This window comes from Phascolarctos cinereus, unplaced genomic scaffold, assembly GCF_003287225.1.
Source record: "Phascolarctos cinereus isolate Bilbo 61053 unplaced genomic scaffold, phaCin_HiC Scaffold_4;HRSCAF=312, whole genome shotgun sequence".
NCBI lineage: Eukaryota > Metazoa > Chordata > Mammalia > Diprotodontia > Phascolarctidae > Phascolarctos > Phascolarctos cinereus.
Window position 1 is genome coordinate 268,816,098 of NW_027555847.1, and position 26,500 is coordinate 268,842,597.

Genomic DNA, 26,500 nt, shown 5'->3' on the forward strand with positions numbered 1-26,500 from the left:
TGCCCCCTTTCCTATACCCACTGTTCAATATGAAAAGAAATAAATTCTAGATTTTACCATGTATATGTACATAAGAAATAAAACAAAGAGAGTGATCTCAATAGAGTTTTTTTGGGGGGTGCTTAACCAAATATTCCCTGTATTCCTTATCCTGGAAATATGTGTGTATGTCTGGGTGTGGATGTGGGTGGGTGTGAGAGTGTGTGTGTGTGTGTGTGTGTGTATTCCCCACTAGTTTAGATGATAAAAACATTCTAATTTAGTGATAAATCAGCTTATTTTCTTGAGTGTAGGCAATGATTTATTAATTTAAAAAAATGTGGCTCCATCAAAAGAAGGCAGTAAAACATTTTTATTTAAAAACATTTTTGATGGAAATGTTTCTCAAGCTTTATCAAGAAGGGCAGGGACTGTCTTTTGCCTCTTTTTGTGTCCCCAGAGCTTAGCATAGTGCCTGGCAGATAGTAGGTACTTAATAAATGTTTCTTGATTGACTGAAATTTAAAAAAAAAGTGAAGCATTTGTTCTCATGAAGACGGGATAAACACACAGGAAGAAGTTGGGGGTGGCTGAATTTATCATCTGCAATCAAAGCCTGCCTCCATTTACTTGGCCTTCCTATTCTGTTGGCTAAATTCCGATCACTTGAGTTAGGAGGTGTTTAACAAATGAAATGAAACCAAAAATATGAGGGGAAAAGTAAGGGAGGAAGGAGAGAAATAGTCTATGTTAGGAAAAACTAGAGCCAATTTAAACTGGATTTGCCTTGACTCTTTTCAGGTTCAATACTATGTGGAAGCTGACACTTTTCCATTATCCTGAGTTCAGCTTCAAATAAGTTCTGGTCCAAAACAAGTACTTTCATTTACTTACAGTATGAGATTCTGATGCCCAGAGGCGAGACGAGCTATGCCATTAATACCAAATATATTTAGTTCACCCCATATGACAGCGGTAACTAGTGGTGTGGTGGATACAGCACTGAGCATAGAGCAAGAAGACCTAAGTTCAAATCTAGACTTAAATGCTTACTAGCTGTGTGACCCTTAACCTCTGTTTGCCTCAGTTTCCCCATCTGTAACATAGGAATGATAATAGCACCTACCTGGTAGGGTTACTGTGAGGAACACATGATAATAACATTTGGGAAAAAAGGCACTTAGCACAGTGCCTGACACATAGTAGGTACTATATAAATGTTTATTCCCTTCCTCCCTTGCTCCTCATGTGTCTTCCTTCCCTCGTTAGATAAAAGATAAAAATCATAGAATGCTGGAGCTAAGAGACCTAGCGATCCCTTAATCTGTATCTGAAGCACAAATCTCCTTTTTGACATGCAGCCTCCACTCAGAGTCCACCCACTATCTCCTATCCACTTCCGATCAGCTCTAATTCGTAGGAAGTTTTTCGTGATCATGAACTCAAATCTGCCTCTCTGTGATTTCTATCAAGCCCTGCCTTCTGGAATCAAACAAAAGAGACCTTCAAATATTTGAAGACAGACCTTACGTCCCTACTAAATTTTCTCCTCAGGTCTTTCAACAGATTCTCTCATGACTTGGTCTCCCTCCTCTGGACATACTCTAGATTTTCCACGTCCTTTCTAAAGTAGCAATAATAATAACAGCAGTAATAGCTAGCGCTTTTTTTGAGGTTTGTGAAGCACTTTACAAATACTATCTCAACTCTGGGAGGTAGGTGCTATTATTACGCCCATTTATTATTACCCCCATTATCTTAGGGCATAGGATACGATTCATTTAGAAAGGGCTAAAAAAAAATCTATAAGGCGGCTGTAAGGCTACTGCCTTACAGGTCATTCTTCTGCAGGTCTACCATTCTCCAGTCTTGCCCCTTGACACAGCAGTGAAAGGTGGTGCCCTATTCTACGGTTCCCAGCTTTCTGTACACCACTGAACATGAGCACTCTGGTCTGCAGGACAGAGACATCTATAGTCCTGCAATGAGTTTTTGACTGTACTCTAATGGGACTGTGTAGGGAGGAAGAGGGTAAAGGGTTATGTACTGCCCTCAGATGCTAATTAGCTATGTTATCCTGGGCAAGTCGCTTACTCTCTCTAAGCCTCACTTTCTCCGTGTATTGAATGAGGATGTTGGGCTCAATGGTCTCCAAGATCTTTCCCAGCTCTGATTCTACAAGGTTACAATTTATACTATAAACTCATGATACAAACTTAGGGAATTTGACCTGAGAACCTTCCTACACATCCTGGTGGAAAGACAGGTATATAAACCCAACCTGGACCTGACATTCTTGTTATTCAAGAACCTCAGGTTCACATTCCGAAGAGCAATCTGGAACTATGCTCAAAGGGCTATAAAGCTGTGCATATCCTTTGATCCACAATACCACTACTAGGTCTGTATCCCAAAGAGTTTTTTTTTTAAAGGGAAAAGTACTTATTTGTACAAAAATATTTATAGCAGCTCCTTTTGTGGTAGCAAAGAATTGGAAATTGAGGGAATGCCCATCAATTGGGGTATAGCTGAACAAGTTGTATATGACTGTGATGGACTACTATTGTGCTGTAAGAAATGATGAGCAGTATTCATAGCAGCTCTTTTTGTGGTGGCAAAGAATTGGAAATTGAGAGGATGCCCATTAATTGGGGAATGGCTGAGCAAGTTGTGGTATATGAATGTAATGGAATACTATTGTGCTATAAGAAATGATGAACAGGCTGACTTCAGAAAAACCTGGAAAGACCTATATGGTCTGATGCTGAGTGAAGTGAGCAGAACCAAGAGAACTTTGTACACAATAACAGCCATGTTATGCGATGACTAATATTGTTAAACTGAACCCTTCTCAGCATTACAAGGATCTAAGACATCTCCAGAGGCCTCGGGATGGAAAATGCTGTCCACATCCAAAGAAAGAACTATGGAAGTTGAATCGCTATCACTTATTTTTACCTTCTGTTGAGTTTTGTTTCATCTTTCTGATGGTCCTCCTATTGGTTTTAATTTTTACTTACAACTTCACTAATGTGAAAATATGTTTAATAGGAATGTAAATGTAAAGCCCGTATCAGATTGTGCACCGTCTTGGCGGGGGGGGGAAGAGGGAGAAAAAGTTTCAACTCAAAAGCATGTGGAAGTGATTGTTGATAAATCAATAAATTAATAAAACTGGAGAAAAAATTTTAAAAAAAAAAGAAATGATGAGCAGGATGCTCTCAGAAAAACCTGGAAAAAAAACATGAACTGGCGTAGAGTGAAGTGAACAGAATCAGAACATGGTACTCAGTAACAGCAATATTGTACAATGAACAACAGTGAATGACTTAGCTATTCTCACTATAATGATCCAAGACAATCCCAAAGGATTCATGATGAAAATGCTTATCCACCTCCAGAGAAAGGATTGATGGAGTCTGAATGCAGACTGAAACATACTATTTTCACTTTCTTTCTTTTTTTATTTCCACAAAATGATTAATATGGAAATATGTTTTACATGATTGCACATGCATGACTTAGATAAAGGGGAGATAAAGGAGAGAGAGAGATAGAATTTGGAACTCAAAACTAAAAAAACCAAAAAATCCAAATGTTAAAAATTGTTTTTACATGTAATTGAGGGGGAGGATAAATATTTTTTTTTGAAAAAGAACTTTAGGTTCACTTCAAGCCTGCCTATACTTGGTTTGGCCAATTTTGCTGGCCAGATTCTATGACTGGCATGAGACAGGGATTGAGGAGGTTTAACAAATGGATTGAACTGAAAGGTAGTATGGGCAAAAATGAAGGAGGAAGGAAATAAATTCTGCCCACTCTGTCACTGGCCCCTAAGGTCAAGTTAACATTGCTGGCATGATTACCTACCTTGTTATACACATGACAATTGCAACGATAATGGCAATCTGTACAGCTCCAATGATGGCTGCGATAAGGACATGGGTAAGTTTTTGTCTACTTGGAACCACATACAGAATACTAAAGTCTGTCTTTTCACAGTGCTGTCCAGTATAACCAGATTCACACCTGAAAGAGGAAAAATGATTTTTCAAGAAATACAAACAACTAATATTTTGATATTTAAGCCCTTTTTTATGAACTCTGTCTATTAGTCTTTGAGCTGTTGGGGGAAAATTAAGCACAAAATCAAAGCAATGAAACTGTAAGACAGAAGCCAAAAATCAATATAATGGATCAAGATCCCAGAAATTCACTAAATGAGGGGCGGTGAACTCTCTGCCTAGAGGCTATATTCAGCCCACAATATTCCTGAATGACCCTCCCCCTCCAGATGAAAATGTAATTGAAAAATATTTAACAAAATAAATAAAAATACAATAAAATATAGATAATATTACATTTTAAAACTAAGTCAATATGTGGCCTGCAGGGATCCTTACCTACAAATCAGTGGTCCCCATTTGTATCTGAGTTTGAGACCACTGCACCATAATAGAAATGATAGAAATAAAGATAAATTACTTTTAATTCTCAGGTAGTCAAGAAATAGCAAGAGAATTTCATGGCAGTGTAACAGCAGACAACAAAGGAGTATATATAGGGCATTTAATCATCAATTTATGTATTTTTTTCAGTTGGAGAGAAAGAGATATATAAATTGGATAACTTCCTCTTAGATTTAATAAACAAAGAGGCCTAACTGAAACAATAAAAGCAGGAGAAACTAGAAAAATATTCACCCAAGATTTAAAAGTACCAGGATACAGGCCTTAGGAACATAAGTGAGCAGAACAAGCTATGGGAAATGTATTTACGTTTAAAACACAATTTTAAAAAAGGAGAAACAGAAGAGATTTGAGAACTGGGTGAAAATATTAACACAATAAAGGGAAATCCTTAAAAATCAACCAAAATATGTTACAGTGAAAATGATGGGTCCACTGAATTATAGATACACACATCCCTTACTTTATAAAGGCTCATTTTATAGACTTTCTAACTTAAAAAATCAAAAAGTATTTTTAAAAATTTAAAAATATTTTAAAATTTAATAAGATACTAATTAATTTCAATAATTTAATATATTTTGATAATTAAAAAGGGTAGTTCATATTAAAATTCCCATAGCAATTTAAAACATTTCTCATATAGTACTTTTCATATTTGTTTTACTGTATGTGTCCTTGTTATTCCTGGACTAGAGTGAAAGCTAAAGGGTGGGTGTTTCAGTCCCACTAGCAGCATGCAGGGTAAATCAGCAGAAGTCTCTTGGTGGGTGAGGGCAGAATTTGCACATGAGAATAGGCTAGAGACCATGAAACACACTGCATGAAAACTGAGCCACCAGCAGTACTGGGGCTCCTATCCTGAGGGATACTACAACTGATGCTGCCATGTCTAATTCCTCAGCTATTGTTTCAGTTCTTGTTCCCTGGATTTCCTTTATTAAACATCACGACCTAGGCCGCTGGTCTTCTTCCAGCCAGATTTCTAAGCATTAAGTGGCCTCTGGAAAGATCTGCCCCTTGTCTGAGTGGCCAACACTTCCCTGCCCTCTACCCCAACCCCACTGAGGGAATATTCCAGCAGCTCCAGACTACCTTTACTAGTACCACTTTCTGTGCCTCATCCTTAGTGAGAGGGGCCAGGACATCTCTGACTAAATCATGACCTACCTTGTTATTCTGCTCTGGGGTAATCTTTTTCACGGAGATGGCAATGAAGCATGTGCAATTCTTTGACCGCCTGCATGGCGCAATGTAGTTGGCTTTCCACAAGATTAATTACCGAATCAGAGACTAATTAATCTTTTCCTAATCAGTTTTCTTGCCCTGCAGAAAAATCTCTTTCTTCATTGCTTCGACCAGTGTTTTTTGACTTGTCAGTACCATCCCAAATATGACCCTTTCTTTCTATGTAAGGGAGAGACTGACCAAGGAAAGCCCACTCCTAAAAGCATGCTTGGATTAGTGTGACTATAAAGCACACTAGATATCCCCTGCATGGTGCTAATCCACTATGCAGAAGCTGGGTGAGCTTACTCCCAACCATGAGTAACTATGGGGATTATGGGGATAGGAGTGCTGAGCAGTGACAAGGAGTCTTCTTATTGGCCAAAGAACCAGAAGGACTGAAGACTCAGGAGGCAGGAAGTACAACTGAGTCAAAAGCCATATGTCTTTCCTTTCACCCTTTCATTCCTTGGCAGTAAATGAGATAAGAATGGCTATATGGTATCTTGGGTGGTGAGTCCCTGTTTACTTCATCTTTTTTTCTAAGCAGAGACTAAGTGACCACTAGTTGAGGGTATTGATTTTTGTTCAGAACTGGATCAAACAAGGTGACCTCAGGAGTCCCTTCCAGCTCTGATATTCTAAGAAACTCTTCATTATAATCTCAAGAATAGAACATGTCTACAAACATGACATCAAGCCACAATTTTCTACAAGCTCTCCTTAAAGGGCCTGGCTTTGAATGGAATTACAGAAAACACCAAGAATAGCATCTCTAAGGTTATAACAATTTTGAAAGTTCTAAAAAGTACTTGCATGGTAGACTATCTTTCTCACAAAATTCTTTATTTAAGAAAATTTTGTCTTCTTATTATGTTTGACCATGTCATTCCCATATTTAATAAATTCCAGTGGGGTTCCTTATTACCTTCAAGATCAAATATAAAGTCCTGTTTGGTGTCCAACTCCCTCCTCCCCTCTCAGCCCCTTCTAATCTTCTGACATCTTATTTCCCACCACATTCTCTTCAGTCCAATGACATTGGCCTCCTGGCTGTTCCATAAATAAGACACTCCATCTCCCAGCTCTTAGCATTTTCTGTGGGTGTCCCCTACACCCAGAATTCTCCCTCTTCTCATCTCCACTTCCTGGCTTCTTTTGAGTCCCACCTAAAATTTTACAGGAAGCCTTTCCCAATCCCTCTTAATTCTAGTGACTTTCCTCTGTGGATTATTTCCAGTTTATTCTGTATATAGTTTGTAGATAATCATTTGCATGTTGTCTCTCCCATTAGACTGTGAGCTCCCTGAGGATAGTCTTTTGCCTTTCTTTGTTATCTTCAGAACTTGGCACAGTGCCTGGCACATGGTAGGTGCTTAGTAAGTATTTATTGACTGACTGAATATAGCACCTAACCCAGTGGCTTGAACAAAGGGTTCAGTAAAACATACTGAATAAGCAAATGAATGAATCAAAGAATGAACAACATCCTCAGACTGATCCAATGGGGGTAAAGGGTAGGGCAGGAAAATAATAAAAAATGTTTCCAGACACTCATTCTGCTTCCTCAGGGTGAATTTTATCTCTTCTTCCTGGCAAGACTGACCCAAGGAGGAAGAGAGAAGACAGGTTGATAGAAAAAAGCCAGAGTGACTGATGAATCCATGAGTACAGACCCTGACACCAAAGGAATTCTACCAATCCCTGTGAGCTTAACTCGCTTATAAACAATAGATTAAAAAGGTGCCTGGAATCTGCTTACGGATTTATTTGAAAAAAGGGTAGAGTTTCTTTTGCCCTCCTGAGAGAAACAGTACCAACTTTTAACTGCTGTCCCTTAGACCTAGTGCAGTTCTGGATAGGATTTTCCTCGAACTTTCATTCAGTTAATCGATAAACACTATTAAGCACCTATTACATACCAGGCACTGAGCCAAGTACTGGGTATACAAAGAGAGGCAAAAGACATCCTTGCCCTCAGGGAGCTCACAAACTAATGGGGGGAGAGGGGCATCTAGGTGGTGCAGTGGGTAGAGCACCAGTCCTGAAGTCAGGAGGACCTGAGTTCAAATCTGGCCTTAGACACATAACACTTACTAGCTGTGTGACCCTGGGCAAGTCACTTAACCTTGATTGCCTCACCAAAAAAAGAAAAAAACTAATGGGGGAGACAACAAATATGTACTTTTGTTGTTGTTCAGTTATTTCTGACTCTTCATGTCCCCATTTGGGATTTTCTTGGCAAAGATACTGGAGTGGTTTGCCATTTCCTTTTGCAGCTCCTTTTATAGGTGAGGAAACTGAGGCAAACAGGGTTAAGAGATTTGCCCAAGATCACACAGCTAGTAAGTGTCTGAAGTTGGATTTGAACTTAGGTCTTTCTGACTCCAGGGCTAGATAGCTATCCATTGAGCAACCTAGCTGCCTAGGCTGGAGGGGATGTTTTCATCTTCTCTTCTGTTTGTGAGGATGAAGAGTACCCAGTGTAGTATGACTTTCTGAGGGTCTGGGAAAGACTGACTGTTGTCTTTGCATATGTCCTAGATGGTACAGGGAACAGAGTACTGAGCCAGGAGTCAGGAAGACTTGGGTTCAAATTTGACCTCACACACTAGCTATATGACCCAGAGCAAGTCATTTAACCTCTGCTTCAGTTTTTTCAACTGTAAAATGGGGATAATAGTAGCACCTTCCTCACTGGGCTGTTAGGAGCACAATACCTGGCACATAGTAGGTATTTAATAAATGACTGGTTCCTTCCCCTGCCCCTATTATTTCAAAGAGAATAATGGCCATAGACTTGGAACCAGAAGACTTGGGTTGAATCTTGGTTTCACTGGCTGTGTGACCATGGCCTAGTCATTTAACTCTTCTGAACTTCAGTTTCTTCATCTGTAAAATGGGGGCACTGCTTTGCTCACAGAGTTTCTGTGAGTAAAATACTAGGAGAACTCTGAAGTGCTCTCTAATTGTGAGCTGTTAGGACCTCAGAGCTTTGTCTCAGAGAGGTCAAATGTACTTCTCTATTATAGCCACAGGCTGGAGTATGATCAAATTTCAAATCAGAATTCCTAAAATCTACCCTACACTAACTAGGCTGAGCTTCATTTAATCTTGCTCTGATGACTCCAAAGACCAGTTAGGAGCTTGCATTCGCCTCAGGCCGCCATTAAAGCAGTGTTCCTGTGCCAGATGATAGGGGATTCTGATTGATGGACTGACAGATAAAAGGTTTTATTCTAAATTAAACTCCTAGTGGATCAATAGCTACCAGCATGTAAATGGATGGTCATTAGCCCCCTATCTGGTGGGCTGATTTGCTGATAAGAAAAATGATGATAGCACTGCTTACCTAATTAAAGCAGCTCCCTGGGAGTGGTGAATAGAGCAGTGTATCATAGAGGAAAGAAGAAAGGTACCAGATTTAGAGTACTTGATGTGGAGGTAAGAGGTAGGGGGTGGGGAAGTTATGGCCCATAGGCCAGATTCTTCTAATTGGTCAGTCTTACATGTTACTGTTTTTGTTCAGTCGTGTCTGTCTCTTTGTGACCCCATTTGGGGTTTTCTTGGCAAATATATTTGAGTGGCTTGCCATTTCCTTCTCCAGCTCATTTTACAGGTGAGGAAACTGAGGCAAATAGGGTGAAATGACTTGTCCAGGGTCACCCAGCTATTTAGTATCTGAAGCTGGATTTGAACCCTGGAAGATCAGCCTTCCTGACGTCAGGACCAGTACTCTACCCTAACACAAATACTGTAAAGCTTGGTCACTTGGTTGTCAAGGGGATTGGGGGGCAGGGGGAGCAGGGAAAGAGGGCAATCGGGGAAGAAGAAGAGTACTGCTTAGAAAATTCAGTCAGGCTTTCAAGGGTTGGTGATAGACATACAGATCTGAAGTTTCCACTGGATTGTTGAACTAAGGGTTAAAGAAAGTAGCCAAGTTATTGTTGTTGTCGTTCGCTCTTCAGTCTTGAAGAAGACAATGACATCACAAGGGCGATGACTTGACTTGATGCATGAATTAGATTTAAGTGAGGCAGAGCTGTGCAAAGTCATCAGCCTCACTCTCTCCTCCTGAGTTATTCAAGTCCAGCGGCAAGACAAAAGCCAGAATGACTGAAGATGGCCCAGGAACATATATTTTGCAAGATATTTGGGCCTTTGGGGGCTAGAGTTTTTTAAATTTACATTTTTAATTTATGGGCAATGGGAGAAAAGAGGGAAGGGAAAATAAGCAAATACTAAAAATGCATTTACCTGCCATTTCCCAAGAACTTTTAGATTTTTTTTTCTGTATTTTTAATCCATACAGTTTTTATGTTGAGAGTAAAAAAAAATCTCATTAAGCATTTAGGTTTATCATGTCAGCTAAGTAACTAAGATTTGTATTTCAACCTATGCTTTTCAAAGTCTGATTAATGAGTACTTTCTAATTTCCCATTGTTGTTAGCACCATCTATAGCATCCTACATTTCAAATCAAACTTTATTTTTGAAATGCCTGTGATTTCCTACACATTTATCAGATTTATGCCTTCTTCTCCTACTTGTGTGAAGTTTTAAAGGAAGTTTACATTTTTTCCTCTTCTTGGAAGTCATCAAGATTGACTATACCTGTACATTTAAGAGGTTTCTTTCAAAATGTGATGATAAAGTTAGGGTCAGGGTTGAGGATTGGCTGATTTCTTTGGTTATCAGAAGGAGATGTTTGGGTTGAATCAGAAATGCTTACTGTATCCTAGTCAATAAAGCACCACATCTTTCTTAAAAAACAATTGAGAAATCATTCATACCAAATAATGTGTTGAGCATATCAGTAAAATAATTCCTAGTATATATAAGAGCAAGTGATCTCTGACCTAAGCAGCCTAGATGGTTGGTTGCTGTGGACAATTCTTAGGTTGAAGAGGGGATTCAATTCAACAAACATCTGTAAGTACCTACCATACATAAGGTTATTGGGTTAGGCATTGGGGATAGAAAGACAAAAAAAAGGAAATAGCCCCTACCTTCAAGAAGATTATATTCTCCTGGGAGGATACCATAAGTAAATGAGTAAATGAGTAAATTCATTACATTAAATTATATTTTCCTGGGAGGATATAACATGCAAATAAATAAACAGGAGACCATTTGAGGGGAAAGAGAGCATTAGCAAATGGAGAGCTCAGGAATGGTTCCTCCCTGGGTAGCATCTAAGGAAATCTGGAAGGAAACTACAAATTTTAAAAGGGGGGGGGGCGGGAAGGGCGGAGTTATACAGCAGTGCCTTCTAATGGAGAACTGAGGAATGGTTTCCCTTGGGGAATCTGGAAATCTGGATGAGATCTAGGGATTCTAAAAGGGAGAGGTGATTTGGGAGTACATTCTACACATGAGGAAAAACCTATGCCAAGGCTTGGAGATGGATGATACAATGTCCAGTTCTGGGATCATCAGTTTGGGTAGAGAAGGGGAGAAATGCAAAATAAGTCTGGAAAAGCAGGAGAAAGTCAGATGGTAGAAGGTTTTAAATATCAAGTCAAGGAGTTTTTATTTTGTTAGTGTGGCATCGCAGATGAACTCTACATCAATAGATGAAGGGCAGAGGATTAGATTTAGAGTCACTAGATCTGAGAACAGGGAGGGGGAGACTTTTGTCTGGGGTGAGTCAAGTGGCTGAGACTGGGGTGCTGGGAAAGGGGATATCTGAATCTTTCCCTCTCATCTCTTTTTACTCTCATCCTTTATTCTCTCGAAGTCTCTCACAGCCCCATCTCTGTCCCCTTTTATTTCCTTTCTTTTTTATTACTCTCCTCACCCCTCCTTAACTGGCTATAATAGAACTAAAACATATAATTATTTCTTGCATTTACTGAATAATGTTTTGTTTTCTCTTAGTAATTTTATGTTCTTATATAGCCACTCATTATTATTACAGTTCTGTTTGAAGATAAAGAAACAATCTTTCAGTGCTACATGCTTATTTTTCTAAGTAACTAATCAAAACATTAGCTTTTAACTTATATGTAACCCATAATTGACTTCCTTCTGTGAATAAGTGACCTTGGTTAAAAAAAAAAAAGCTTATCTAATCTTGACCTAGAGACTGTACTATTTGTCTCTTTATTGACTTACCGGCAAGAAGCCTTTTGAGTAGAATAAATGAATTCACATTTTCCATGTATGCAGTAACCATTGAAGTTTTCAGGGCAAGGTATGTGGTTTCCAATATAAATATCTTCTCTTTGATCACTGGCATCTGAAAGAACCATGTAAACACATACACCGAATATCAAAGTGCAAATAGGAAAAAAAAAAAGGATTTTCCTCCCAAAAGGATTTGTGATGATAACAGGAAAGAATAAGGTAATTGGGTAGCTTTGGGTTCAAATTATTTTGAAAACTCTACAACATAAGCTACTGTTCTCTGAAAACCAGGCACTAAAGAAAGTCAAATTCCTCTACCACACAAATAAAGCACAGTTTTCGATTAGAAGGTGTACCTCTGCAATTGATAGATGGAATAGGAGGTAATGACTTTTGAGCAAACTGTCTAATTCTAATCTTTTATCTGTCTAGTCATTACATCAAGGCTAAAAAACTGATATGAAGTAAATTCGAAGATTTCCTAAGCCATTAAAATCAAAGCTTTATTTTAATAAAGGAAAGCGTTATTCATGCCTTTTGTTTTTATGCCACTAATTTCCTGATCCATTTGCTTTTTCTGCTTACTCTAGCTCCTACTGAAACTTTCCTTGTAAAAAAGAAAAACAATAAAGCCAAACCAAAAGATAAAATAAGTGGGCCTGACAGCAAATGCCACATTTTGCACCTATAGTCCCCCACCTTTCCTCCAAGAGGAGGGAGGTACACGTCATTATCAATTTTATGGGACCAAGATTAGTCATTACAGTTAATCAGATGTTAGCTACCTTCCGGTATTCTTTTCCATTTATGTTTTTCTGGACTTTGTGGATATTGCTCTTCTAGTTCTGCTTAAGTCATTCTGCTTTAAACAACACAAGACTTTCTATGTTTCTCTATATTACTCAGAGTTGTCATTTCTTAGGGAAGCAGCATGACAGTGGAAAGGGAGGACTTGGGTTCAAATCCTGCCTCTGACACTCAATATTTGTATGATATAGGCACGACCCTTTCCACTGCCCAGCTCTCTGTTTTTTCAAATACAAAATGAGGGGGTTGGATTCAGTGGCCTCTCAGTTCCCTTCCAGTTACAGATCAATGATCTCATAGACCACATTTTGTTAAGCCATTCCCCGATCAATGAGTATCCATTTTGTTTCCAGTGTTTTGCTACCACAAAATGTGCTGCTGTGAATATTTTAGCATATATGGCGCCATTCACTTCTCTCTTTGACCTACTTGGTATGTGTGCCCAGTAGTAGGGAATCCTTAGATCAATAAGGACTTTTCCTACCACCTCTAACTTGATAATGTGGATGAAAAAATCAAAACAAAATAACCTTTGCTTTCCTCTTAAATCCTCCCCACTGCTTACCATGGACTCAGACCTTTTATGCTTCTTTATCGCTCCTCTGGCCAGCTGCCAAATCATGCTGTTGTTTATATGGCATCATGAATTTCCATCTGGTCTTTCTCAACCACCCCTGCCAAATCCTTTGATTAGGACTTGTCCACTGTACACCTGGATGGTCTGCAGTCTTTTTTTTTTTTTATCAGACTCTCTCTTCCCTCCTCCTCTCTATCCTGTACACACACACACACACACACAGCTGCTACAATCATTTCCTATTCCTGCTGTTTTACTCATGGCAGCATGGGTAATGATCATTTTTCTCATCAGCAAGGCAATATATATGACAGTCAGCTACCATCAATTGGCATGGGGGTAGCTACTAATCAGCCGCTAGTTTCTTGGCTAGTGAGAATAAGATTTTTCTTTGAACTTTGAAGTAGCTTCAATATGTTTCTCGCTTGGCTTTTGATTCCTCTTTCAAAAAGCACCAAGTCATCAGATGATAGGACAGGGAGCTTCATTACCTCTATTTGTTAACAATGGGGCGATTATTATTGGCTAATAAATCCCAGATATTTCAGAGTGTTAGAAATGAATATGTTGTGTTTGAGACCCAGAACTCACAGATCCATAGAATATCAGTGTTGGAAGATGCCTTAAGAGATCATCTTGTCCAACCCTTTCATTTTTCATACAAACAGACTATGGCTCCCAAACACTTTCTCTGAATTTTGTAAGATCAAATAAATAGAGCTGACACTTTATGCCAGATGATATGACATTTAGGTGGATTCCGAAAGGAGTGAATAACTGAATTCAAAGTGCTGATTAATTGACTGGTGTCAACATAGAGAGAAATCTCTAGAGGTCTGTTGTAGGATTCTGTCTCCAGTCATTCTTGGTTCAACATTTTCATAAATTATTTGGATGAATACATAAATAGCATGATTAGCATATCTAAAGCTAGGTAGTAGAATGTCCTAGAGAACAACAGAATCAGACACTAAAGAGATCTTGATAAGGTAGAACAGTGGAGTAAATCAAATAAGATAAAGTTTAATAGTGTTAAACCACCCATTTCATTTTGGGGAAGCTTTAACTGTTAGAAAATCATTCCTCAGGTTGAGTCAAAATCTTCCTACCTATAATTTCTATACATGGGTCCTAATTCTTTGTTAAAGAGCTGCACAGAATAAGTCCACTTAACTTCTCTAGCCCTCTGTTTTCTTACTTGTAAAATATGGGGGTGGACTAGATGGCTCAAAGGGTCCCTTCCAGCTCTGAGTCTGTTCATACTGTTGCTTTTGAACAAACCACGCTCATAATCCCAAATGGTAGAACAAGTTATGGTCTAGAACAGTGATGGAATATTATTGTGTGCTAAGAAATTATGAAGGGTATGGTTTCAGAGAAACCAGGGAAGACTTGTATGACCTGATGCTAAGTGAAATGAATAGAACAAGGAGAATAATTTATACTTTAAAGGAATTAGGAACTCTGATCATTGTGATGATTGCAGAGGACTAAGGATGAAACATGTTACCCACCTCCTGAAAGAGAGGTGAAGGACACAGAGTGCAGAGTGACTCGTCTCTGATTAAACACGGCCAACACAGACATTTCTGATTCTCTCTACACACACACACACACACATCTGTAACAGAGGTTTTGTTTTTCTTTCTTTTTTTTTAAAGTTTATTAGTTTTATTATTGTTGTTTTCATTTGTTTTTGCTGTTGTTAGGCATTCAATAATGTCTGACCCTTCATGATCCTGTGGACCATACTGTCCATGGGGTTTTCTTTGCAAAGATACTGAAATAGTTTGCCATTTACTTCTCCAGCGGATTAAGACAAACACAAAAGTTAAGTAACTTGCCCAAGATCACCCAGCTAGGAAGTGTCTAAGGCTGGATTTGAACTCAAGACTATATATGTTTGTAACAGAGGTTTTGTTTTTCTTTCATTCTCAATTGGGAGAGGGATTTGGGGAAGGTAGGAAACAAGGTGGATTTTTGTTGATTAAATATACATACATATGTTTATATGGGTGTGTGTGTATATACACCCATATAAAGACACAAATATATAAATACACACATATAATTTAGTTATTTATTTTGCAAGGCAATCAGGGGCCCAGGGTCACACAGATAGTGAGTGTTATGTGTCTGAGGCCGAATTTGAACTCAGGTCCTCCTGACTCCAGCGCCAGTGCTCTATCTACTGCACCACCTAGCTGCCCCAACACATACAATTTAAAAATAACTATCAATCTCAGATTTATGTCACCTGAAAATATGGTCTGACCAGAGCAAGGTACACCACTATTATTACCTCCTTATTCCTGGAAGCTGCACATCTCAATGTAGCCTAAGTATGCATTAGCACCCTGTTGACACAGTTCACTAGGACCTCCAAATCTTTTTTCAGATGAACTGCTGTCTAGTCATGCCTCTCCCATCTTGAACTTATTTAGTCAACTTCTTGAAAATAAGGGTAAAACTTTACATCTATCACTATCAAATTTGACCTTATTAAATCCATTTTAATTTATTAGGCTGTCAATACTCAGCATACCCGAGACATTTAAGGAATATTTGGTGATAGAATAAATAAGCCACCAGGAACACTCTGTCTTCCTCCATCAATATATCCTCATAATTTGTGGCACATCATTGCTGGAAAAAGGAGGGGAATATTTCTTGGTCTAGGCATGACGTATTTATTTCAAAGAAATGTAGTACTGAGGTAAGCGTTAAATGTTCTAGTTACTCTATACTGTGTTTAGCCAAGAACAGGCAGAGAGTGGCTCTGCTTGAGCAAACACTCTCAGTAGATTTTAAGCCTAAGGCAGAGGGGTAAACAATGACACATTCTGAGCAGCCCCCTCAGATCTCAGAACAATCTTTGCCAGTATTAAATTAGAAGGTGAAGACAGATGACCATCCAGTCTTTTTTAGCACACAAAGGCAGCATATAGTTAAAAGATAATGGACATGGAGTCAGATTTAGAAAATCTGAAGTCAGGATATGGAGTTAGAAAATCTAAATTCACATCCTGTCTGTAATACGCGCTATCTATATGATCATGAATACATTATTTTAGCTCTCTCAGACTCAGATTCCTGATCTTTAAAATGGGGATAAGAGTATCAGTAGTAACTCCTCCATGGGGCTATTGTGAAGCTCAGGTGGGATATTATACATAAAGAACTATATAACTGTCATTTTTATTTACCATCACCAGCATTTTCAAACATACTGAATATGTGATGTTCAGAAATAATAATAATAGTAATAGCATCTATATAATGCTCTAAGGTTTGCAAAGCACTTTACAAATATTATCTCATTTTGTTCTCACAACAGCCCTGAGAGAAAGGTGCTATTATTATCCCCATTTTGCGAAACAGGAAATTGAGGCAGACATAGGTTAAGTGATTTGCTCAGAGCCACAAAGCTAGTAATTGTCTCATAAATTAAATCATCTATCAAAGATTATAACAGCATCAGAGCATTTAGAGCTGGAAGGGTCTTTAGAGATCACCTAGCCCAACTCTGTATTTTACAACAGTGACTTGCTGGAGTTCACATTGGTAGTAAATACCAGAGCCAGGATAGAAAACCAGTCTGATTTGCCATTTATCCACACATTTCCTCTTGTTGTTATTTAACTTCTCATGGGTAAGTTAATGAGATTTTAATGAGATTTTAAATTCCTTCAAGCCATAACTAACTGCTTATGCTGGGGTTTTTTGTTTTTGTCTTTTTTAAATACATACATCAAATGAGATATTTCTATAGTGCTTGGTAGCACAGTTCCTGGCACACAGTAGATGCTTACTAAATGCTCGTGCCCTTCCCTCTTCCCCTGTATTCCCTAATGGCTCCAAACATTCAAATAACTGTTTAACCCATTTGTTGAGTTTTTGCTCTTAACACTTCTCACTTAAAACACCCTAGTGTCTATCTGTCTGCAAAAGGGCTGTTGTTGTTGTTGTTCAATTGTTTCAGTTGTGTATAACCTCTTGTGACTCCATTTGGGGTGTTTTTTGGCAGAGATACTAAAGTGGTTTGCTATTTCCTTCTCCAGTTCATTTTTACAGATGAAGAAACTGAGGCAGACATGGTTAAGTGACTTGCACAGGGTCACACACCTAATAAGTGCCCGAGGCCAGATTTGAACTGAGGAAGCCTGACTCCAGGCCCAGCACTCTATCCACACTACCACCTACCTGCCCCAAAATTGTGAGTTGGAGGCCTCATCAAGAGGGTTAGGATGTAAATAAACACACATGTAAACAGTGTACTTTTTTTAAAAAAAAGACACTGTGTGTGATTCCTAATGTTTACACTTGGAAACTTTGAGGGAAGGGCTGTGCTGGGTATGAAGATTTTCTAGTATCTCAGAAGTGATCCAGAGGCTTTGAGATTTAATTTTATCAAGTAATTTGGGCCAAATCAGTATTATTTTTGTGCCTGTTTTACCCAATCGGTCTACTAATCGGTCTTAGACTCGGGCTTCTCTTTGGTTACCAAGACCTTTCTTCTTATAGAGAAAAATAAGACAGATCTATTAGGTCTCTTTGGAAGATAAGAAAAGAAAGTTTATTTCTAGTTAGTGGTTGTGGTAGAGTACATGAACAAAGAGAATTGATTTTTTTTTAGCATCTCCCCAGGGCTAATAAGCCTGGAAAATCTCCTTATCACTTAAAGTGTGTGCATGTGGGGGAATAGGAGGGCTCTAAGCAGACAGAAGCCCATTAATATCACCTAAAAAGCAGACTGAAGATCAAATTGTAACAGAAGGTGTCAGAAAGCAAAAATGGCCCTAGTAGTGAGGCCAGGAAACAGAGCAAACCAAGTAAGCCACAACTAGTGTCTTATATTTCAAGAAATGAAAAACAATGCAAAGGTACCTTTCATATCTGGTCGATATTGTAATCCATCGTCTTTCTTTCCCAACAAACTAGTATCATCTGTGTCTGTAAGATAAAATAATTTTTAAAAATCAATGTCTGTAAGATTTTCAAATCATTTTTACAAAGTATTGACATTTGAGGAATTATCTTGACACAATAAAAGCTTTTGCATTTATGGCCAAAGCTCAATTATTCTCAAGGTTCTCATCTTTTTCTCATTACCTACCTCTTTACTTATTCCTCTCTGCATTGTCATTTTCTATTTCTTTGACCACCCACAAAGTTTAACAGAATTTGACCCAATAGCTTTGCTATTCCTGTAGCTCAGTGCATTTTAAGTGTATGTTTGATTTAAATTAATTTTGGTTAAGCCAAACCTTATCCACCACATAATTTCAGGGGAAGCAAATTCAGAAGCTAGTTACTTAACCCTATACATGAATGGCAACAAATAAAAAAATAACAAATAACAGTAGCCACTTCCTATTCACTATATGCCAGGCACAGTGATAAGCTCTTGCGATACAAAGAAAGAAAGCAAAAGAAAGAAAGAAAGAAAGAAAGAAAGAAAGAAAGAAAGAAAGAAAGAAAGAAAGAAAGAAAGAAAGAAAGAAAGAAAGAAAGAAAGAAAGAAAGAAAAAACAGAGAGAAAGAAAAAACAGAGAGAGAGAGAGAGAAAGAAAGAAAGAAAGAAGAAAGAAAGAAAGAAAGAAAGAAAGAAAGAAAGAAAGAAAGAAAGAAAAAGAAAGGAAGGAAGGAAGGAAGAAGAGGTCTGCTTCAAGGAGTGTAGATTCTAATGGGGGAGACAATTAACTAGGTATATTAACTGGGTATATAATGTAAGTGTATAAGGTAATTAACTAGGTATATAAAAGATTTATCAGAGTAAGATCTGTCGACAGGCAATCACAAATTCATGAAACCTATGTGAAAACTAGGTTTATTACAAGAGAAACGAACATACATGTGGAATCCTAAACTGAGGCAGAGTTCACAATCCAAACAGAAGTTTGCATATTTATGAAATTGTGACAAAAAGAGGAGGAGAAAAAGGAATCTCCACCTAATTGGGAGTGTCAAGGAAGGAGAAATCATGAATAATTATGATGGTAAAAGTAGCATTCTTTTTACCTTGGGAACTGCTAGACCATGAAGATAGGATGGTCTGCTTATCTATACAGGTCCCCGCTGCACAAACAGTTTCTCAGTCTGGTGCAGACATGACTGACACCTGTCTTGACTCCCAAGGACATATAGGGAGTCCAGTCTGGGGTACAAACAACAAATTATGTTAGCTGGGGGAGGGAGGCTTTGTACTTGGCATCGTAAGGCTTCCTACATGCTCTGGGTCCAGTGTTTCTGGAAAATATGGCAACTCAAAAAGACAAGTTCAGGGGACCCCTTAACATTTCTTAATGGGTAATCTTAAAGAGGAAGACATGAGCAGTTGGTGGGACCAAGAAAGGTCTCCTGCAGAAGGTGGCATTTGAGGTGAGTCTTGAAGGAAGCCAAGGAAACCAAAAGGAAAAGGTATGAGGGCAGAGCATTTGTTCCAGGCATGGGAGACAGCCAGTGCAGAGGCACAGAAAGGAAGTGTCATGTTCGAGAAACTGCAGGGAAGCTGGTATGGCTTGAGCATAAAGTTTGTGGGAAAAAAGCCTGGGTAGCAACAGTAATAAATAGTTCACATTTAAATAGTATTTTTTAAAGTTTATCTTTTTCAGTCCTTACAACAACCCAATGAAGCCATTTTGCAGATGAGGAAAATGAGGCTAAGGTCAGTGATTTGCCCCGGGGCCCATGGTGGGAACTGAACCAAGGTCTTTCCAGCACTCAACAGAAATCCCCTCTATAACATCCCTAAGAAATGGTCACTAGACTTTACTCGAAAATTTCCTTAAACCTACCCCGCCAAAATGAAAAAAAAAGAGAAAAAGAAAAGAAAAAGGGGCAGGTAGGTGGCACACTGGATAGAGCACTGGACCTGGAGTCAGAAAGAGCTCAGTTCAAATCTGGCCTCAGACACTTCCTAGCTGTGTGACACTTAACTTCAATTGCCTCCAAAAAAAAAAAAAGTAAAAGAAAATCTCTTGTCTCCAGAGGCAGTCCATTCTACTTCTGAACAGGTCTAATCATTAGGAAGTTATTTTTCTTACCTTTAGGCTAAATTTGCCTCTCTGAAATTCCTACTCCAATTTCCTCCTTCTGTCCCATAGAACAAGTCTAATTACTTTTCTACATGGCAACTTCTGAGTCTTCTTTCTCCAGGATAAAGTCTCCATTTGTTCAGTGGGTAGCTAAGTGGTGCAGTGGATAAAGAACTGGGCCTCAAGTCAAAAAGATTCATCTTAGAGGGCAGCTAGGTGGCGCAGTGGACAGTGAACCAGCCCTGGATTCAGGAGGACCTGAGTTCAAATCCCAGCCTCAGACACATAACACTTACTATCTGCGTGACCGTGGGCAAGTCACTTAACCCCCATTGCCTAACCAAAAACAACAAAAACGAAAACAAAAAGATTTATCTTCCGAGCTCAAATCCTGCCTCAGACAATTATTGTCTGTGTGACCCTAGGTAAGTCACTTAACCCTGTTTGCCTCAGTTTCCTCATCTATAAAATAAGCTGGAGAAGTATCTTTGCCAAGAAAACCCCAAATGGGGTCACATAGACTTGGACAGTACTGAACAATATTTGTTCAATTAATCTTCATATAGCATAATCTTTAGGCCCATCACAATCCTGGTCATCTTCAATAAATCAATAAGCATTTATTAACCATTTGCTATTTGTTAGGTACTGTATTAAACACTGGTGATACAAAGAAAGGTTCCTGCCCTCAAGGAGTTTACTCTCTACTTTATCATTCAATAATTGGCCAACAATCATGTAATATGTACTACTAGACACTGTGCTGGGTACAGGTGATACAAATATAAAACAGAGACACAGTTCCAGGCTTCAAGGAGCTTACATTGTTCTGGGGGACGGGGTGGAGTGGGAGGCTCACTGATAAGTACAGATTATATGAAAAATAAATGCACAGTGACTTGGTGGTGGCACTAACATCTGGGGCAGTCAGGAAAGACCTTCTGAAGCAAACAGAACCTGAAGTGAATGTTGAAAGGAGCTAGAGTATCTAAGAGGAAGAAGTCACCGGGAGAGCATCGAGGGCATGGGGGAATAGCCTATATAAAGGGAAGACATGGAATGTCCTATATAGGGGACAGAAAGCAGACCAGTTTGACATGAGGGAGAGTAATATAAAATCAGTTTGGATTAATGAGCCGGGGCCAGGTAGTAAAGGGTTTTATATGAAAACGTTTTGCATGATTGCACATGTATAATCTATATCAAATTGCTTACCTTCACAAGGAATATTGGGATGAGAGGAAGGGAGGAAGAGAATTTGGAACTCAAATTTTTTTAAATGAATGTTAAAAATTTATAGTTTACTTATAATGGAAAAAATTTAATTTAATTTAAAAAATTAAATGTAAAGGGTTTTAAATGCCAAACAGAGTAGATGTATCTTGAGTAGCCATAGGAGCATGTAAGCAGAGGAGTGACATGTTCAGGCCTGTGCTTTCATGTGCAATGGTGTGGAAGACATATTGGAGAGGGGACAGACTGGATTCAGGGGAGGCCAATTAGGAGGCTAGGTGCTGTCTTGCCATCACCACACTTATCTACAGTTTAGACGTCAGAATGACCATTTAGATTCTATTCTTCCTAGTCATTCTTCTCACAGAAAAACAACAACAAAATAAGAGTTGTTTTTGTTTATTGTCCACTACTATCATCCTTCCCACCCTAAGCAGCAGTCCTATCCCTTCTTTGATCTCAATATAGTTAAATAAAGGCCCTTTGTGTTGTTTTTAGCATTCATAAACCATCTCTGCACAGTCTGAGCCTTAGCATTGTTAACACTATTCTGACAGGGTCCAGCAACTCTTTTCTAGTCATTTTCTATTATCTGCTCTTGTTTTCATTTCCCATCTATGCATCCTTTAAAAATCCAATTCGATCAGTGCATGCAAATCCAAGTCTCCTAAATAGCTCCCATTTCTTCTGCATAAGAATTGTTTGGAATTGTGTTTTCAGAATGTCATTCTGGAGAGCTTCTCATCTATCTTGGCCCACATTCTCTTGTACAATGTTAAGCCACTGGTTCTTACCTATTCTTTCTCCGAACTCTTCTAAATATGGTATTTTTAAATCTAGGACAGTTTTCAGACTACCTGGTTTTTCTCTCCTCTATCTCAAACTCTTAGGGTGGAGAGGTCACTTTTCCCCAAGGTTCCCATCATGTACACTTTATCTACCAGTTCCCCTTATTGATGAGAATCAGTCCTAGAATAAGATTTCTCCTTATTGACTCCTCTACCATTTGGGAGATTAAATTTTCATTAAACCAAATTTAGAATTTATCATCAGCTGTTCTGTTTTTGACAGGGAGAATTCCAGAAATGTTCAGATAAGAAATCTTCCATCATTATTACATGCTTTCACCCTCCCAGTTTTATGATCCGTTTCCCAAACTCTTCATCTAATACCTCCTTCTGGCCAGGCAGTCTGTAATATACTGCCATGATAATGTCACTTTGGTCTCTCCTTGCACTAATCTTCCTCCAAATTTTTCCTCCCTCTAACTTCTGGATTTCTGCATATGAATATATCTTCTTAATGTATACAGCTATACTCCTGTCTTTTATTCATTCTGCTCCTAATTAATAAAGCACACATACAAGGTGTTATCAAAATCCCCTACTTTATCTGCATATAAAAGGGACAGGAATGTGGCTGAGCAGGTGAACCTTGTCTCTTGGGATCTCCCACTCATATATACACGGGAGAGACACAGGGTTCAAAATATGAGAAACTCAATCTCAGAGTTGATTGGGTAGTTATTAAGCAAATAACTTACCTGAGTTATAGTCTAACCTTCAGAAATTAAAATGGGAGGTATGTGGAATGCTTGCCATGAGCTGGCACGCTTGTCTATGAAGCCCCCTATCCTAGTGATCAGAAAGTTTAACTCAAAGAAAACATTAAATCTAAAGGCACAGCTAGACAGGAGGGCCCTGATATTTATTCCAAAGGGCTTGGTACATGAAGCTGAGAATATTTTGCTAGGGAGAGGAGAAGCTTTGCAGCCACATCGAGGTAAATTAAGCCTTTTGCTAGTCCCAGGCAAGGATTTCAACCTCTTTCTATAAGAGCTGTAAAAGGCTGTGGACTTTAAGTTAAAAGGGAATGGCAGTGCCTTCTCTTCTCCTGAGGAAGAGATAACACTGACCAAAGATTTCAGCTGAGCCAGACAGTGAGAACAGCCAAGCACCATCCCGCAGAGCACTGCCCATCTGAATAGAATCCACTTGAGTAACATTAGGTGGAGACTGAGAGCAGAAGGGAACGGGCCCATGGGTATAACATAATGACATTAGAAGACATCATTGGCCCTCCAGTGTCAGAGGTTCAGGTTGCCCCTAGGATCACAGAATCATGAATTTGGAGCTGGAAGGGGCCTTTGAGTCCTTTTTATAATCCTTTTTTTTTAAGCTCTAGGGTAATACAAGTTGTAAATAACAGAGTCAGGATTTGAACCCAGGTCCTCTGACCCAAAATCTAGCACTTTTCCCACTGCATTTCATTATCAGTATTCACATGGTATAATCTCAAGGCCTTTCACCACCCTGGTTGATCTTTTCTGTATAATCACCTTAAAGTGTGCCACCTAAGTCTAAACACATCTGATTAGACATGGTCATCTGAGGGATCAGATAATTCTGGCTTATCTGGCACAGTGTCTTGCACATAATAGACACTCAATAACTATTTGTTAAATTGAATTAGGATCACAAGGATATTAGAGCTTAAAGATCATCTAAGTTATCTCCCTTATTTTACAAATGTAGACGCTGAGGCATAGATAATCGAAATGACTTGCTGTAGTCACACAGATAGAAACTAAGCACAGATTTGAACCCAGGCCCTCTGAATTTTAATTTTTTCAAGCCATTGATCTCCACAAATTTGAAAAATAAATATGTGTACGAATGTATATTTGTATATGGTAAAGTCATGTCCAACACTTCATGACCCCATTTGGGGTTTTCTTGGCAAAGATACTAAAGTGGTTTGCCATTTCCTGCTCCAGCTCATTTTACATATGAGGAAACCGAGGCAAACAGGGCTAGTGATTTGCCCAGGGTCACATAGATAGTAAGTGTCTGAGGCCAGATTTGAACTCAGGAAGATGAGTCTTCCTGATTCTAAGCCCAATGCTCTATCCATTGCGCCATCTGGCTTCATACATGTGTGTGTATGTACACACACACACACACACACACACACACACACACACACATACACACACACATCTTTGTAAAAATCAGTCAGTTCTAAATCCACCTAACTATATTATCATCCATTGGCCATCTCTCCACTTGTCCACAAAGATATCATAAAAGACTATCAAGTCCCTTGCTGAAATCAATCCAATTTAACAGACAATTAAACGTATGAAGCTCCTAAGTATCACACTAGCCTTTGGGACACAAAATTAGAAATCAGTCTCATACAATCTCTGCCCTCAAGAACCTTACATTTTACTAGGACAGATTCCTGTCTAGCTATTCTATTTCCACAGCCTTTGCCTGATAGCTTTCCTGATTCAGGCGAAATTCATTGATATAGAACATTTGAAATGTATTGGGGGGGCGGGAAGCATGAAAAGTGTAGATGAGGGAATATGTTGAACTTTTGCTGCTACCTGCAATGATTTCCCTCCACCTTTCCTACAGGAATAAAAAACTCTTAAAATCTTAGCCGGGTCTGATCCTCATGGCGATTCCCTGGCTCGTTATTAGTGGGCTGAACAGCACTACAGGTGACAACACTTTGGCTCTGAGGAATACAAACTATCTTATTACATTTACATGCTTATTAGTGTCCCTGATGATTAGTCCTTCTAATCATTAGGGACCCTTTCAACACACAGTAAATAGTGAGGCCTAACTGATACTCTGGCATGCTGGGAGAACTTCACTGATGACCATAAAACGTGATTATGTGGTTCAGTAAATGCAATGCTAGACTGGGAATCCAAAGGTTTTTGTTTTATTCCTGTTACTGAATTAGCCAGGCCAGTACTACAGTATATTTATCTATAAATTTAGATTAGAAAAACAATCCCAGCTCTGGAGTTGGATTCAGGTTCTCTGTGCTGTTTTGTTTTTGTTTTTTCCCCTCCAAATGCCTTACCTCCACCCTAACACACACCTTTTCCCTTGGAAAATCTCATTAGCTTTACTGGTCTCTGCATTTTCCTCCAAAATAAAATTATTGTATATATCTATTGGGTCATAGTGGAGGTAATTTAGATTTAATTTAATACAACTTATTTATTCCTCAACCTCACTTACCATGCCTTCAGAGGTTTTTTCTCTAATGGGAGCTAAGGATGCTAAGAACTACACAGTCTTGCTCCTAGGAAATAACTAGCATTTATTTATATAGCACTTTGAGGCCCTATTTCCTCACAACTAGATCTCTGCAGTGGCTTTGCCTCAAGTTTCTCCCCACTACATTTTTAGTCTCCACACAGCTGCCAAAGATCTAACCATTTCACCTCTTAATCAATAGATTCCAGTGGTTCTCAATTTTCCTCAGGATAAAATATAAACTCTTTTGTTTAGCTTTTAAAGCCTTTCACAACCTGGCCCCAACCTACCCTTGCAGCCTCATTATATGTTATGTACTCCACACCCCTCCCTTCCCCCCAATTATGAGATCCAGAAAAACTGTCTCGTCTTTGTTTCTCACACACAGCATTCTGGTCTTCCCTCTCTGGCACTTTGTACTGGTCATCCTCATTTCTGGAATACACTCCCTCCTTACCTCAAGACAGTTCAAGTCCCATTTTCTCCATAAAGCCTTCTCCTCAACCACTAGTGGCCTTCCTCCCTAATTACCTTACACTTGACAACCTTGAATTTAACTCCCTGGTATTTATTTGCATGTGTCCTCTTTGTGTATATATGTGTATGTGTGTGTGTGTGTGTGTATTATATCTGTGTATGTATATATACATATATGTATATGTGCATATCTATAGATGTATACATGTGTTATGAATATATGTGTGTTTACAAATATATCCATGTGCATGTATATATATACTTTATATATGTATATATGCTTTACAAATACACAGATATACTTTGTATGCATACTTTATATGTGCAATATATACACACATATATTTATATATGTAAAGTATATATATATACCCATATATACTTTATGGATATACTTTATATAAGCTATATACATATATACATCTATAGATCTATAGAAAGTATATATTTATATGTATACTTATATTCCCTTCAGAATAGAGGTTCCTAGATAATAGGAATAATT

The 26,500-nt window shown here is 38.6% G+C and overlaps 1 protein-coding gene across 1 annotated transcript in view; it reads right to left on the reverse strand.

Moving 5' to 3' along the window:
• TMEFF1 (transmembrane protein with EGF like and two follistatin like domains 1) overlaps positions 1–26,500 on the reverse strand; it is a 147,636-nt gene that overhangs the window by 14,348 nt on the left and 106,788 nt on the right. Inside the window, exons 7-9 of the mRNA XM_021004617.2 lie at positions 18,075–18,140; positions 11,792–11,915; positions 3,850–4,008 (exon numbers count right to left, since the gene is read on the reverse strand). Of these exons, the coding sequence (XP_020860276.1) occupies positions 3,850–4,008; positions 11,792–11,915; positions 18,075–18,140 (349 nt within the window). The remainder of the gene's footprint in view (positions 1–3,849; positions 4,009–11,791; positions 11,916–18,074; positions 18,141–26,500) is intronic.